The following is an 11526-nucleotide window of genomic DNA, read 5'->3' as shown; positions in this document are numbered from 1 at the left end:
GGAGCTGGCTACTCTTAACTGAGGTGAACGTCCATCTGCCAAGTACGGGAAGCAACCAATTTTGTATCTTCCCAAACTGTGGAAGACACATTCCCTCAGAACAATCCCTGCTTACCCTGGTGATAAAATACAGGGCCTGCGGCTTCCAAATTTGATGTCTCAGTCGAATGATTTTGACAAATTCATTGCATTAGCAAGGTTCACACTGGAGAAATATTAAAATTTTACAGGGTTACAGAGATTGTGTTGACCTAATCCAAATATAAAAATATGCAATAGGAGAAGCAGGAAAATAGCCAGTGTCTTAAATGTAAAAAAATAAAATGATATAGACCAGTTTACTTCAATGCTTTTAATATCCATTAAATCCCTGAACTCTGGTATTTTAAAGCAGATTATGTGAACTTTTCTGACTTGTGCTTTCTGCTTAGTTCTGTTTCTGCTTGGACTACAATTTATTATTGCATCAACCAGTTAATTTTCCAAAACTCAAGGGGACTGATGTCAGGAAATATTGTAGTGCAGCAAAACACAGCTTTCCTATAGGATATGGAAGCATGTTCTAAGGATAATTTACTTTATTTACTCACTGGTAAATAAAAAAACTATGGCTGCAAAAAAGCTTATTCATAACTTGCTACCATTGCAAATCAAAGCAGAAACAACTGAAAATCATGGAATACGTACAAGAAGAGACCTGTTTAAACCAGAAAACGCAAAGAATTGGTTTCTGGTTAAAGCTTTGTAAATTAAAGATGGTGGAAGTAGAAGACACTGGCAAAATCAGTCCTCCAACTTCCATGTTGAATGTGCATATGAAACTCTAAACAGATGTCTTATAATACAATCTTCCATTTTAATTAAAACTTTAAAAACCCTTTCCACTTACCATGTTCTTAGGAGTTTGAGAGGTTCTATAAGTAAACATAAAAAAATACCTGGAGGGCAATGGGTGACGATGTGGACTATAGGATGCATTAAGCAGAGGAACAACTTGACAAAATTAAGGATTTCATCACCCACATCTTGTCTTTGAGAACAGACAAGCATCACTGTCACTAGCAGTGAAGAATAAACTATTAAAAATATGGGCTTCTAGACAAATGACAGGTTGTTTATGAGCTGTGAAGCCCGAGCAGGTGTCAAGAGTAAGGGGCAATGGCACAGAAACATATCCACTTTCACAACACTTATTGCTCTTAAGAAAATAATGTTAAATTATTTTTTTAACACTCCTATGGCAGTGTAACTGAAGGAAGAGATCCCCAAGGACCGTCACAGTAAATGTCCTCATTAGCAGAAAGTGGAAGAAATTACATTCAGTGCATCAAGTGAAACAGCACCGGCCCACATTATATTTTAAAGGATAGTATTATACTCCTACATTTGTCATGGGCAATAATTCCTTTTTTCTGGAAGGGTAGGCATACTTCATATTGTTATCTTTACATGCTTGCTGGTAATCATTCCCAGTAGTATTATGAATTATTAGATCAGTTCAGAAGTCTCTTTAGCGTTTCTTATGCGTGAATAATAGCTCAATGTGAGCACACACTTCTAAAATCCAATTCAGTATTTCAGGGAACAGCTCTTCAGTTACATAGTATTCTCTAATGATTTGAGATGTCCAAAGCACTAGTGCTCTCTTTAACTTGTCAAACTGAGTTGCTAAGACTAAAAAATGGAAATCCAGGTTGATTCTGAATAAAAATGCCCAGTTTCCAAAACATTTATCCTGCCAAGGTCCATGATTACTTTCTAATGATGAAAAAAAAATAAAACAGAAACATGCAAACATACAAGACGCGAACATTGGGAGGAAAAAAGCATGCAGTGAAATAACAGAAGATTGAAACAGAAAGGTCCCCTTTCTAGAAGTAATAAAGTTAGACCTTCCCTCAGGCACGTCTGCGAATTCTGTTATTCAACCAAGAATAAATAAATACAAATCAAATGCTGATAAAGGTCAGTATTCAGCATCCTCCTATAAGTTTCCGAGGTCAGGCAAGTGTTTGTGCTCTTTCCTTGTGGTGAGCACCACCACCACTCTGGAATGCAATCCTGACACAATCGACTATGAACCACTACACTCACAGTTGTTTGCAGTGGCATGGCAGCAGTGAATCTGTCCCTGTCTTTAACTGCTACACCCAGGGGTAGAAGACAGTTACTACATGATGATGTTCAACAAAGTAAATGAGCAAAAGGAATGAACAAAAAATAATCGCTATTTTAAGCACCAATTACACAAGAGGCCACAGGTGAAATATACCCGAGGTGAGTCGAGCACAATTCACTCCGATTAAACTGGATCACCCACTTTTAAAAGAACTGCAGAGCCACTCCAAGGGAACAAGTAAAGTCAAATGAAACGGGAAGACTGAGGGCAATTTCCAAAGCAAGCCAAAACAAGCCCGTTAAAATAAAGAAAATGAAATGGCCTCCTTCAGCAGTGGACATTTCTTTGAACCGCGCTCTAGCTAACCTGCCTACTCTATCTTTCTCTAAAGACAATAGCCCATTCGGCAGCCTGTAAGTCAAGCCGTGTTCAACCCTGAAACACAGGTACCTTTTTTGGGCGGTTTCTTGTTGTTGTTCAGCTGTCCGCTCACGTCCTGCAGCCTCTTTTCTAACTCTTTCTTCTTTTCCTGAGCGAGTTCCTCCTTAGACTTCGCACTTTTTTTCCCTGTGCCAGCTGTGGATGAAACACACAGCCGTGTACAGTAAGTACAGGGATCGATCTAGGACCGCACAGCTGTGTTAACAATGAGCACAGGGAACTTTTCTAGTTTTAAAAAAATAAAATCAACTCAAAGCATCGCCAGGCAATGCACGGCTTATACCAAAAAGTCACTGCCTTGGACTACTGGGTGCCAAGCTCTTTTCTAGCTCAATCACAAACCAAAAAAGGAAGCACACTAAAGATAAACCAACAGACGTGCACAGGGGGTAGGGGAGTGGAGAGAATCTTAGCGCTAGTCAAACGCCTATGGAGCTTGTTTTCCTCTACAGCCAGAGAAAGGTTCTTTTCCTGAAGCAGACCGGTTCTTGAGTCTTTAAAGGAGAGAGAATTCTGTCCCCTCAGAAGAAAGGCAAGCGATTTGCGAGGGGTCGGAGGGAGAGCCACCCTACTTACGTAAAGGTTTCCTCTGCTTTTTCTGTAAACAAGACTTGACGTATCGCTCAAGCTCGCGGAGGGTGGAGGGTTTGAGCGTCTCGAAGTCGATTTCGATCTCGTCGGGGTTGGAGTCCCTGAGCGAGGGCTCTCGGGACTGAATGATGTGAACTACCCGGCCCAGCTTCTCTCCGGGCAGCCGGTTGATGTCCAGGCTGAGTTGCCTCTTCTCGTCGTATGTCATGGGCAATGAATCTTCTTCTTCGTCTGACTCGTAGGTGGCAGCGGGTGGCTTGGCCCCCTTCTTCGGTTGCCTGAAAGTTTTAGTCAGATCTGTGTTATATGACGACTTTCATCTTAAACTGAATTTTAATTTTTACATGAAAGAGAAGAGTGATGTTAGCGTCAAACAGTTATAAACAATATATTCTGGCTTCTGGGTTTGGACTATTTAGAGTATCTAGCTATGATTCCCTGTATTCACAAGTTAACATCCCTATGACATCTGTATTTTGTGTTTCCATGCATCTGTTATATTACATTATTATTTTCACTTCCCTTTTTTTAGACATTAACATATTACTGTTTAAGACTCACAATGAAAACTGCAGTAGCCTCCAAATCTTATTAAATGTAACTGCAAGTTGATTTAGAGAAGAAAATCCAGGTGATATACTTCCAAGATTTTAACCGTTTATAAATCAAAATGTGACAGTAATGTTACACCCAGAAAATGAATACTGAATATTAGAGCAGCTTTACTATGAAAGTAAAAACATTTCTTCATTACATAACTTTCAAATTTACTCTTACCATGTAAATGAAACTTCATCAACTCTAATGATGCTGATAAAAATATCCTTAAGATATTCAACTTCAACTATGGTGTCGCTCATCAAAAAATCAAAGGCTACCAAAAGGGATGGTTGCTACCCTAACTAGGAAAAGGATCTAAATTTGCCAAAATGTGCAATCAGAAAAGCACTTTTTGGAAGCTCACATCCAAGGGTAATTAAGAATCTTCAAAAAAAACTTTGGCACTGTCAGGAAGCACTGTCTCCAACACCACTAGTTGAAGTTAACCTCATTAATTTAGTGTCTGTGGTAGACATGGCCAACATAAAAAACAAGATTGTGCCAAATAGCAAGTAACTGACTGCCAAGTCAATAGGACCACATGATGTCGTTGGATGAAACAAACCACGCTTCTGGACAATCTTATTATCAGCATTACCAGAAAGCAGAAGCTCATAATGAAAATAGATAACATAGATGTCATCCCTTCTGTGAACAAAAGAAATTGATCTGTCCTTGCTTTAGAGGTGTTTTGCATCCTCTGGTCTTGGTGTTCTCAACAAAACCGAGGTGTAGTTTCTCAAGTACTCGAGATTTACATCAAGTGAAGTTGCAAAAGTACTTTACAATAGGACAACACGACAAAGCTTCCATCAATCTCAATAACTAAATGGTAAAGAAAGCATGAAAATCAATGTTCTTGGTCAAGACTGTAGAACAATGATGGTATGGACTGAACAAGGAAGATCACAGGTTTTGTGGCACACAGCCTAATGGAGACGGAAAGGTCCTATAATGAGAAGTGGTCAAACATCCCTTAAGAAAACAATAAAAGGCAAAAGAACGCACATGTTCGAAGGTTGGAAAAGGTTAAAGAACTTGCAATGTATTGATTTCTTGGGTGAATGTATTTGGACAATATTTAGAATACTGTTCTAGTTTAGAATAGAATATGATTCTAGTTTTGACAAATCTCTTTATGCAATCAATATTAAAAGGTATTGAAGTCTTAAGTTTTCATCTATTCAAAAATACTTGAATATACCAATGGATTTTCATACTAAGTCCATTTTTTCCACTTTTTTAATGACATCTAAACAAAGGGCTGTGGGAGTTTGTAAGAAACTGCCCAGCCAAAGTTTTGAAGTTAATGAAACATATTGAAAGATAATGACCAGTAGTTAACACTGTATTAATATTGTCTGACGCAATACTAATACCTCACTGCAAATATCACCTCAGATGGCAGATTTACAGTGCATAGAGGTACAGATTCTGTGAGACAGAAAAGCTGCTCTTTAGTATTGTAACTGTATTCGCAGTGAGCATATTAATCAAAACTATTATTATTATTGGAATCCAAATAAAGTCAGATGAAGATATAAATGTTCTCTAATATTGAACAACACTTGGGAGAATCAGTATTGTTTTCAAAGAAGGGATATTTATGAGTAATTATGAAGTTTATTCTGGACAATTTGAATCGTGTACATCAGTACATTCAGTCAGCTCTCAAGTAAGAATGTTATTCCCTTGTATCATGTATAAAATGACCAGTTTTCAACATTTCTGGCTTCTCCTTGCAATTCAGCCATGAAACTCATTTGTCAACTTTGTCAGACATGAGAAACATGGTGATTGATAAAACCAACACAAATACTGGGGAGCTTCAGTGCAGCTGGTTTTTATATTACAGTTTGAAGAAAAGGCTTCTGTTTGAAGGAACACATCCATGAATTATCTGCTAGCCATTCTTTTGACACACAGGGTGTCAAGCCAGCACAGGAAGATGAAATACCTGGTTGCGGTAGTTGTGCTGTTGGCTTTCTTCGTAGGTGCTTTCTTCTGCTGTGTTTGTTTAGCCGGCTGTGATGACTTGGCCCTCTTCTCTTCCTCAACTTTCCCCTTGTTGTGTTTGTCCTTGTCCTTCTCCTTGTCTTTTTTCTTCTTCTCTTTCTCCTTCTCCTTCTTCTCCTTCTTCTTCTTTGGCTTACTTACCGGGGCCTGAGAGAGAGCAGCTAACTGCTCGTGGACCGCCTTAAGCTGGGGAGAGATGCAAACAGAGTTGTCTATCAGCTAGAGGGCCCCAGAGAAGCTCAGTTCCAGAATAGGAAAGCAGGGACTGTGGGGATGTAGAACAAGTCTTGTCAAATGATCATGTCTCTTTGTTGTTTCACAAAATGGGAATTTTCTATAAACTGCTGGTGATTAAAAATGTTAAAAATCAAATGACTTTTTATCTGGCATTATGCTTAGCTTAAAAGATTTCTTAAGACTTCTACAGCTGCTAAGGCATAAACTCTTGAGTAACAGTAGTTTTGCTAAAGTGAACTTATTTTTTCTTTTGCAAATTGCTTTTGTATTTATAATCGTATAAAATACATTTAGTTCTACTCGCTCATTTAGGTTGCGTAAAAGAGCATCTATAAGAACCTTCCCCCAGGTAGGTTTGCAAACCTGTTGTTTTACAGGGCAATGTTTTAAATGGTTTTACCGCATATACTAATAAATCATGTAGCAGCGAGTAAGCATGTTGAAACATTATACCATTGCAAGGCAGATAATGAGAAATTAGCAAAGTGAAAGAAAATGAATAAAGATCACAAAAGAGTGAACTTTGTAGGGGAGAATCATTAAGCGCAGCTTAGGTTAGAACACACAAGTGGTGACAGAATACGTCTTTAAAAAAGAATATCGGAAAGTCTTGTCCCATTACAAACCATTTTGCACCATTACAAATTTTGCCATAGCTTTAACAGTCTCTAAACATAAAGAAAAGGGCAAATCTCTGAGCGCAGCACAGCAAGCTTTCGCAAGGAACAGCTGAAAGTGCTTAAACCAAAGCAACCCTGCCATTTTGACTCCTCTGACTTTTGGTGGACATTTAATCAGTTGCCTCCATTTTTTAACCCTCTACCGCTTAGATCAAGGTGCAACACAATGGCCGTTAAATAAGGAGTTAGTGGGGACCTGTAAATAAAAAGTGAATCACCTGAAAATGTTTGGCACACCCGTTTTTTTTTCCTGCCCCGTTACCATTGGGGCGCTCCAGAGTGATTTGCTGGCAAAAAAGTTAAAGTGAAATCAGGGGACAAGATATAATATGCCAAAGATCATGTTAAAATGAGTTAGACAACATTTACTTTTTTTAAAGTAAAACAATAACCTTTAGCTGCTACTATGAACCAATATCATTTCTAAGAAAGCTATGAAAATTCAAAGCCTAACTAATAGGTACAGCATGCACGACAAACTATAAATCAGGCTGATGAACTGCCTAAAAAGTTGAGGCGGTAGAGGGTTAGATCTCAGGTCATCTCAGGGTGCAGGTGAGAGGGTGAAAATCAGCTGTATTCCAGCACTCTGCACTGGCTGCGGGGGGGGGAGGGGGGATTCCTGGGGAGCCGACAGAAGAGGGGTCTGCCAGTGGACAGAGCCCTGTCCGGTCCTCCGGTGCTGAAAACCCACCTGTTCCGAACCCACCTGTTCCTGCAGCTCGGCGAGCCGGGTGGCCCGTTCCTCCTCGGAGTCGGAGCTGTCGGAGTCGGAGGAGGTGTCTCCACTGCTCTCGCTGCTCTCCGTGCTCTTGCTGACCACTGGGGCCGCGGGCGGCGCAGGGGGAGGGGCTGGCTCAGCGGGCTCATCGGGCATCTTGGCAAACCGCATCTCGAAAACGTCCTGCCGGGTACAGAGGGGGCACTTGTGAGGCTCAGGTGTTGAGCGTCACATTGGCATTTTACAGCCTCTATGTTATACCTATGTAGAAATCCTGTTATTGCAACATTTCGTCCTTTTGCTTTGTATAGATGTCCCACCTCAAACTATTTCACACCGATATCCAATAAGGTGACTTTTTTAACCTTCAAGAAACCACAGATTCTTAAAGGTTACCACAGCATTTGCCTGCAGCTAAAACGCAACTTCTAAAGCAGCGACTTCAAAAGCCTTCAGGATCTTGAGAGGCATTTCTGGACTGATCCAATATTGTACTATAGGGAGCAATAAGAAGCCATTGATTCACAAACCATGTTACAAATTAAGCAACAGAAAAGGTTTTGGACAAAACTAAAATTATCTTGAGAAGTGTGAAAACTGAAGAAAGTAAGAATACCTAAATGTATCTATTTAATCTTGTTTGGGCTTCACATTCAGATTTTATTGCGTTATTTTATTTTTTAATTTCTTCCATGATCCAATTTGGATCTAAGAAAATGCAAAATCTACAAAAAATAGATTTACTGCTTCTGACCAACCAAGCTTTTCCCACAACTAAATATCCAGAAAATATGAAATATGGAAGTGCAGGCTGCACTACTGAATTTAAAACACCGACTAACCTGGGATTAAGTCAGATAACACTTCCAGTAGACATCCTCAAAAAAAGACGACGCTGCAGACATACCTGCAGTTTCCGGGCCATGGCCACCACCTCGTGATCAGGAGGATTGTACTTGTAACAATTCGAGAACATTAATCGGATATCAGCTGCAAAGCCTTGAGCATCCTGGTATTCCCGGCTGTCCATCTTTTTCTGCGGACAACAAAATATTTTCATTTTTAACCCAACCGTATCAGAGCAGCCAACAGTAGCCTTATTATTCCACACTTCACAGTTCATTTTCACAGGAATCAAAAATGTGGTTTGAAAAAGAAAATGGTTTGTGTATTTGTTATGAACTCTTTACCTGGCACACTTTCTGCAGAGAGGGAGGCTTTGAATTGAATGTCTTGAAAAAGTATGAGGACAATTTTCTTAACACGGACCGAGGTGAAGATACTCGCCTTTTTGAAAGGTAGACAGCACATGGCTTCTCATTGGAGATTTTAAGTGATCTGCCTTTTTCCTTAACTGGTTCAAATTAAAATGAACGAGGTACTCACAGGTGTCTCTACAGATCACACTACTGCAGGAAATGAGAAAAAGTATGATAATCCTTACACATATAACGCACCTTTCTTAAATTGTTTCTTAAGTTGCCCCACTGGGGATGAATAAAGTATTTTGAAATAAATCTTTACACTCCACTCAAAGCACTTCACATGTAATGGGGACTCCTCTCCACCACCAATGTGTAGCACCCACCTGGATGATGCGACGGCAGCCAAGGTGCGCCAGTACGCTCACCACACATCAGCTATCAGTGGGGAGGAGAACAGAGTAAGGAGTCCAGTTCACAGATGCGCATTATTAGGAGGCCATGACTGATAAGGGCCAGGGGGAAATTTGGCCAAACACTCCAAAACGTTTTGAAAAATGCCCTAGATTTTTACATTTCATGGAGAGACAGGACCTCAGTTTTAAATCGCATCCAAAGGACAGTGCCTTTTTTCAGCATAGTGTTCCCATCACTATACTGGGGCATTAGGACCCACACAGACCACAGGGTGAGCGCTCCCTACTGGTCCTCTAACACCTCTTCCAGCAGCAACCTTGGCTGGGTCTCCCATCCAGGTACTGGCCAGGCTCCCACTTGCTTAGCTTCAGTGGGTTGCCAGTTGCAAGTTGCAGGGTGTTAAAGTAGCTGGCAAAATAGAGCACTTGGGGACATTAAAGACATTTTTAACTCAGTGTTGAAATAGAGGCAGCTGTTGTCCTGACACTTGTTAATAACCGGAAATTCATGCCATCAAGGGTTAACTAGCAGAACCCCTAGTATACTCAAATCTGGTAAGACCAGGTTCAAGATCCCAGTTTGACCTCGTCCTGTTATAGCTCAAAGGTTGGCAGAATGAAAAGATTAAGTTCTCACACTACAATATAAAGCATAAAGGGAATAAGCCAAAATAAAACAATAGAAAACTGTAGAATTCTTTAGAAAACAGAAACTTCACTGTGAAGTTTGTACAATCAAAAGCCAAAGCTATCATCAGCACTCACGAGAGAACTACCAATATTGTTTTCGAGAAAACGACCAAGCTGGCTTCCAAAAAAAAACGTTTGACGTTTCCGGACGTTTCCGGACTCGGAAAGTACACACAGAGCTACATATAAAAATTCCAGGCATTGTAGCTGTGAGGCATAAATGTATTCCAAAGGCATTCGGTCACAGCACATGCTGCACAACCTTGCCATCTATAAAGGGAAGGAGGAAGCTGATTCAGGATTGGGGACGTACTTTGACAGTACTGAGGTCCATGGGGTGCTTGATGATTTCGTGGTAGTCGTGCAGTTCCAAAGCTTCAGCGTCAACTGGCTTGTAGAAAGGCCATGCATAGGCAGCGTGTTTTTTGGAGAGCATCTCCTTCAGGATGCTATCGCAGTACTTTAGGTGCTCATTCAGTTTGCCCTTCTTCCCTGCGTGCTGTGGTACCTCCCCGTCCTCCAGGTCCTTTTTGGGGGGCTTGATGGGGCGGCCTGTACTCTCCCTCCTCGAAACCACTTTGGCCTGCTTGGGTTCCAACAGCGGGGTGGGGGACTCGCTACGGCTCGCGGTGATGGCTGAAGTGGTGGGCGTCGTTGTGTCTGCTTTCCGCTTCACGCCCTTCTTCTGTTAAGGGAAGAAAAACAACCCCACACACAGATTACTGGGGAGGCATCTGCTCCAAATATCACATTCCTCATTCATGTGCTGGCCAAAGCTTACCCAAATGACCAAAAATTAGGAAGCCCCAAATAATGTGATTAAGAAGAAGAGACTAAACAGGGTATATTCCACTCGCATCTTCTTCTAGCAGGAAGATTGCTGAAAGATGTAGTCAGGATAATGTGTGCCACTTAACTTCAAGTTCCACTGGTTCCACCAGCCTTCAGTTAAGGTTGAGGTCTGTTTTTGGCTAAGGAAAATTTATTACATTTATATAGTGCATGAAAACTTTATCCACCCTTGACCCACCTGCTTGACATTTTGCATCAGCAGCCTCAACCACACAGCAAATCAAGTATAGAACTGAGACATTACTTCACTAGTTGAATTAAGGGAGATCTTTGGAGGGTCATAGGAGGGATTGGATGGCAGAGTAATTGTACAAAATCTTCTACAATAGTCATTTCTGGTCTAATTTACCTATTGCTTTTCTTAATTTTTTAATTAATTTTCATCTAGGTTTTTTGTGTTTTCTTCCTGAATGTACCATGCCAAGATCCATGAATAAGAAAACAGATCTTTGGAGCGTACAGCATTAGTTCCATATTTTATATCAGTAATTCGGATAAACTGTTGCTCAGAGTAACGGAAATATATTAGTATTCTTTACTGGTAGGATTACATGTGTCTATAGTTCAACTAAGAGTCTTGTAGGAAAGTTGAGTGTAGTCTGAGTGTATGGTCTTTTAGGTTAATCTGGCATGCTTGGATTGTGGATAAGACACCACCCTGCGTGAGATGTTCTGGAGGATGAGGATTTTGTTTCTGCTTTTTTGCCTATGTCAGTTGTGTTTTTCCTCCTTTCTGCTTCGGTCTTCAGTGTCCTTGTCATCTACTGTAGCTCAGGCATTAATTAAAATCCTATTTCTGATAATTATGCTGTCAATAGCTTTTTATTTATATTCTTTTTTATTGCATCTACTATGACTTTTAGAATGAATGAATCCCCTCTACCTTTACTTTTCCCTGTTTTATGTACTTGTAATGTATTTGCTTCCTTTACGTAACTACAGGAACAAACTTAATTATTTA

General features: G+C 40.3%; 1 protein-coding gene across 8 annotated transcripts in view; it reads right to left on the bottom strand.

The window, feature by feature from the left end:
• The window catches only part of LOC102692850 (bromodomain-containing protein 3), a 29699-nt gene that overhangs the window by 3843 nt on the left and 14330 nt on the right, over nucleotides 1-11526 (bottom strand). For 2 of the 8 annotated variants that reach the window (XM_015366927.2, XM_015366928.2), the window contains exons 6-12: nucleotides 10027-10398; nucleotides 8313-8441; nucleotides 7379-7588; nucleotides 6903-6971; nucleotides 5709-5953; nucleotides 3137-3429; nucleotides 2570-2695 (exon numbers count right to left, since the gene is read on the bottom strand). In XM_015366927.2, coding sequence (XP_015222413.1) covers nucleotides 2570-2695; nucleotides 3137-3429; nucleotides 5709-5953; nucleotides 6903-6971; nucleotides 7379-7588; nucleotides 8313-8441; nucleotides 10027-10398 — 1444 coding nt within the window. The remainder of the gene's footprint in view (nucleotides 1-2569; nucleotides 2696-3136; nucleotides 3430-5708; nucleotides 5954-6902; nucleotides 6972-7378; nucleotides 7589-8312; nucleotides 8442-10026; nucleotides 10399-11526) is intronic. The other 6 variants (XM_015366931.2, XM_006640662.3, XM_015366930.2 and 3 more) reach the window with 4 other exon arrangements.

The sequence above is a fragment of the Lepisosteus oculatus genome, chromosome 24 (genome assembly GCF_040954835.1).
Source record: "Lepisosteus oculatus isolate fLepOcu1 chromosome 24, fLepOcu1.hap2, whole genome shotgun sequence".
In the NCBI taxonomy this organism is placed as follows: domain Eukaryota; kingdom Metazoa; phylum Chordata; class Actinopteri; order Semionotiformes; family Lepisosteidae; genus Lepisosteus; species Lepisosteus oculatus.
The sequence above is the reverse complement of the archived record's forward strand: the minus strand, read 5'-3'. Positions and strand labels throughout refer to the sequence as shown.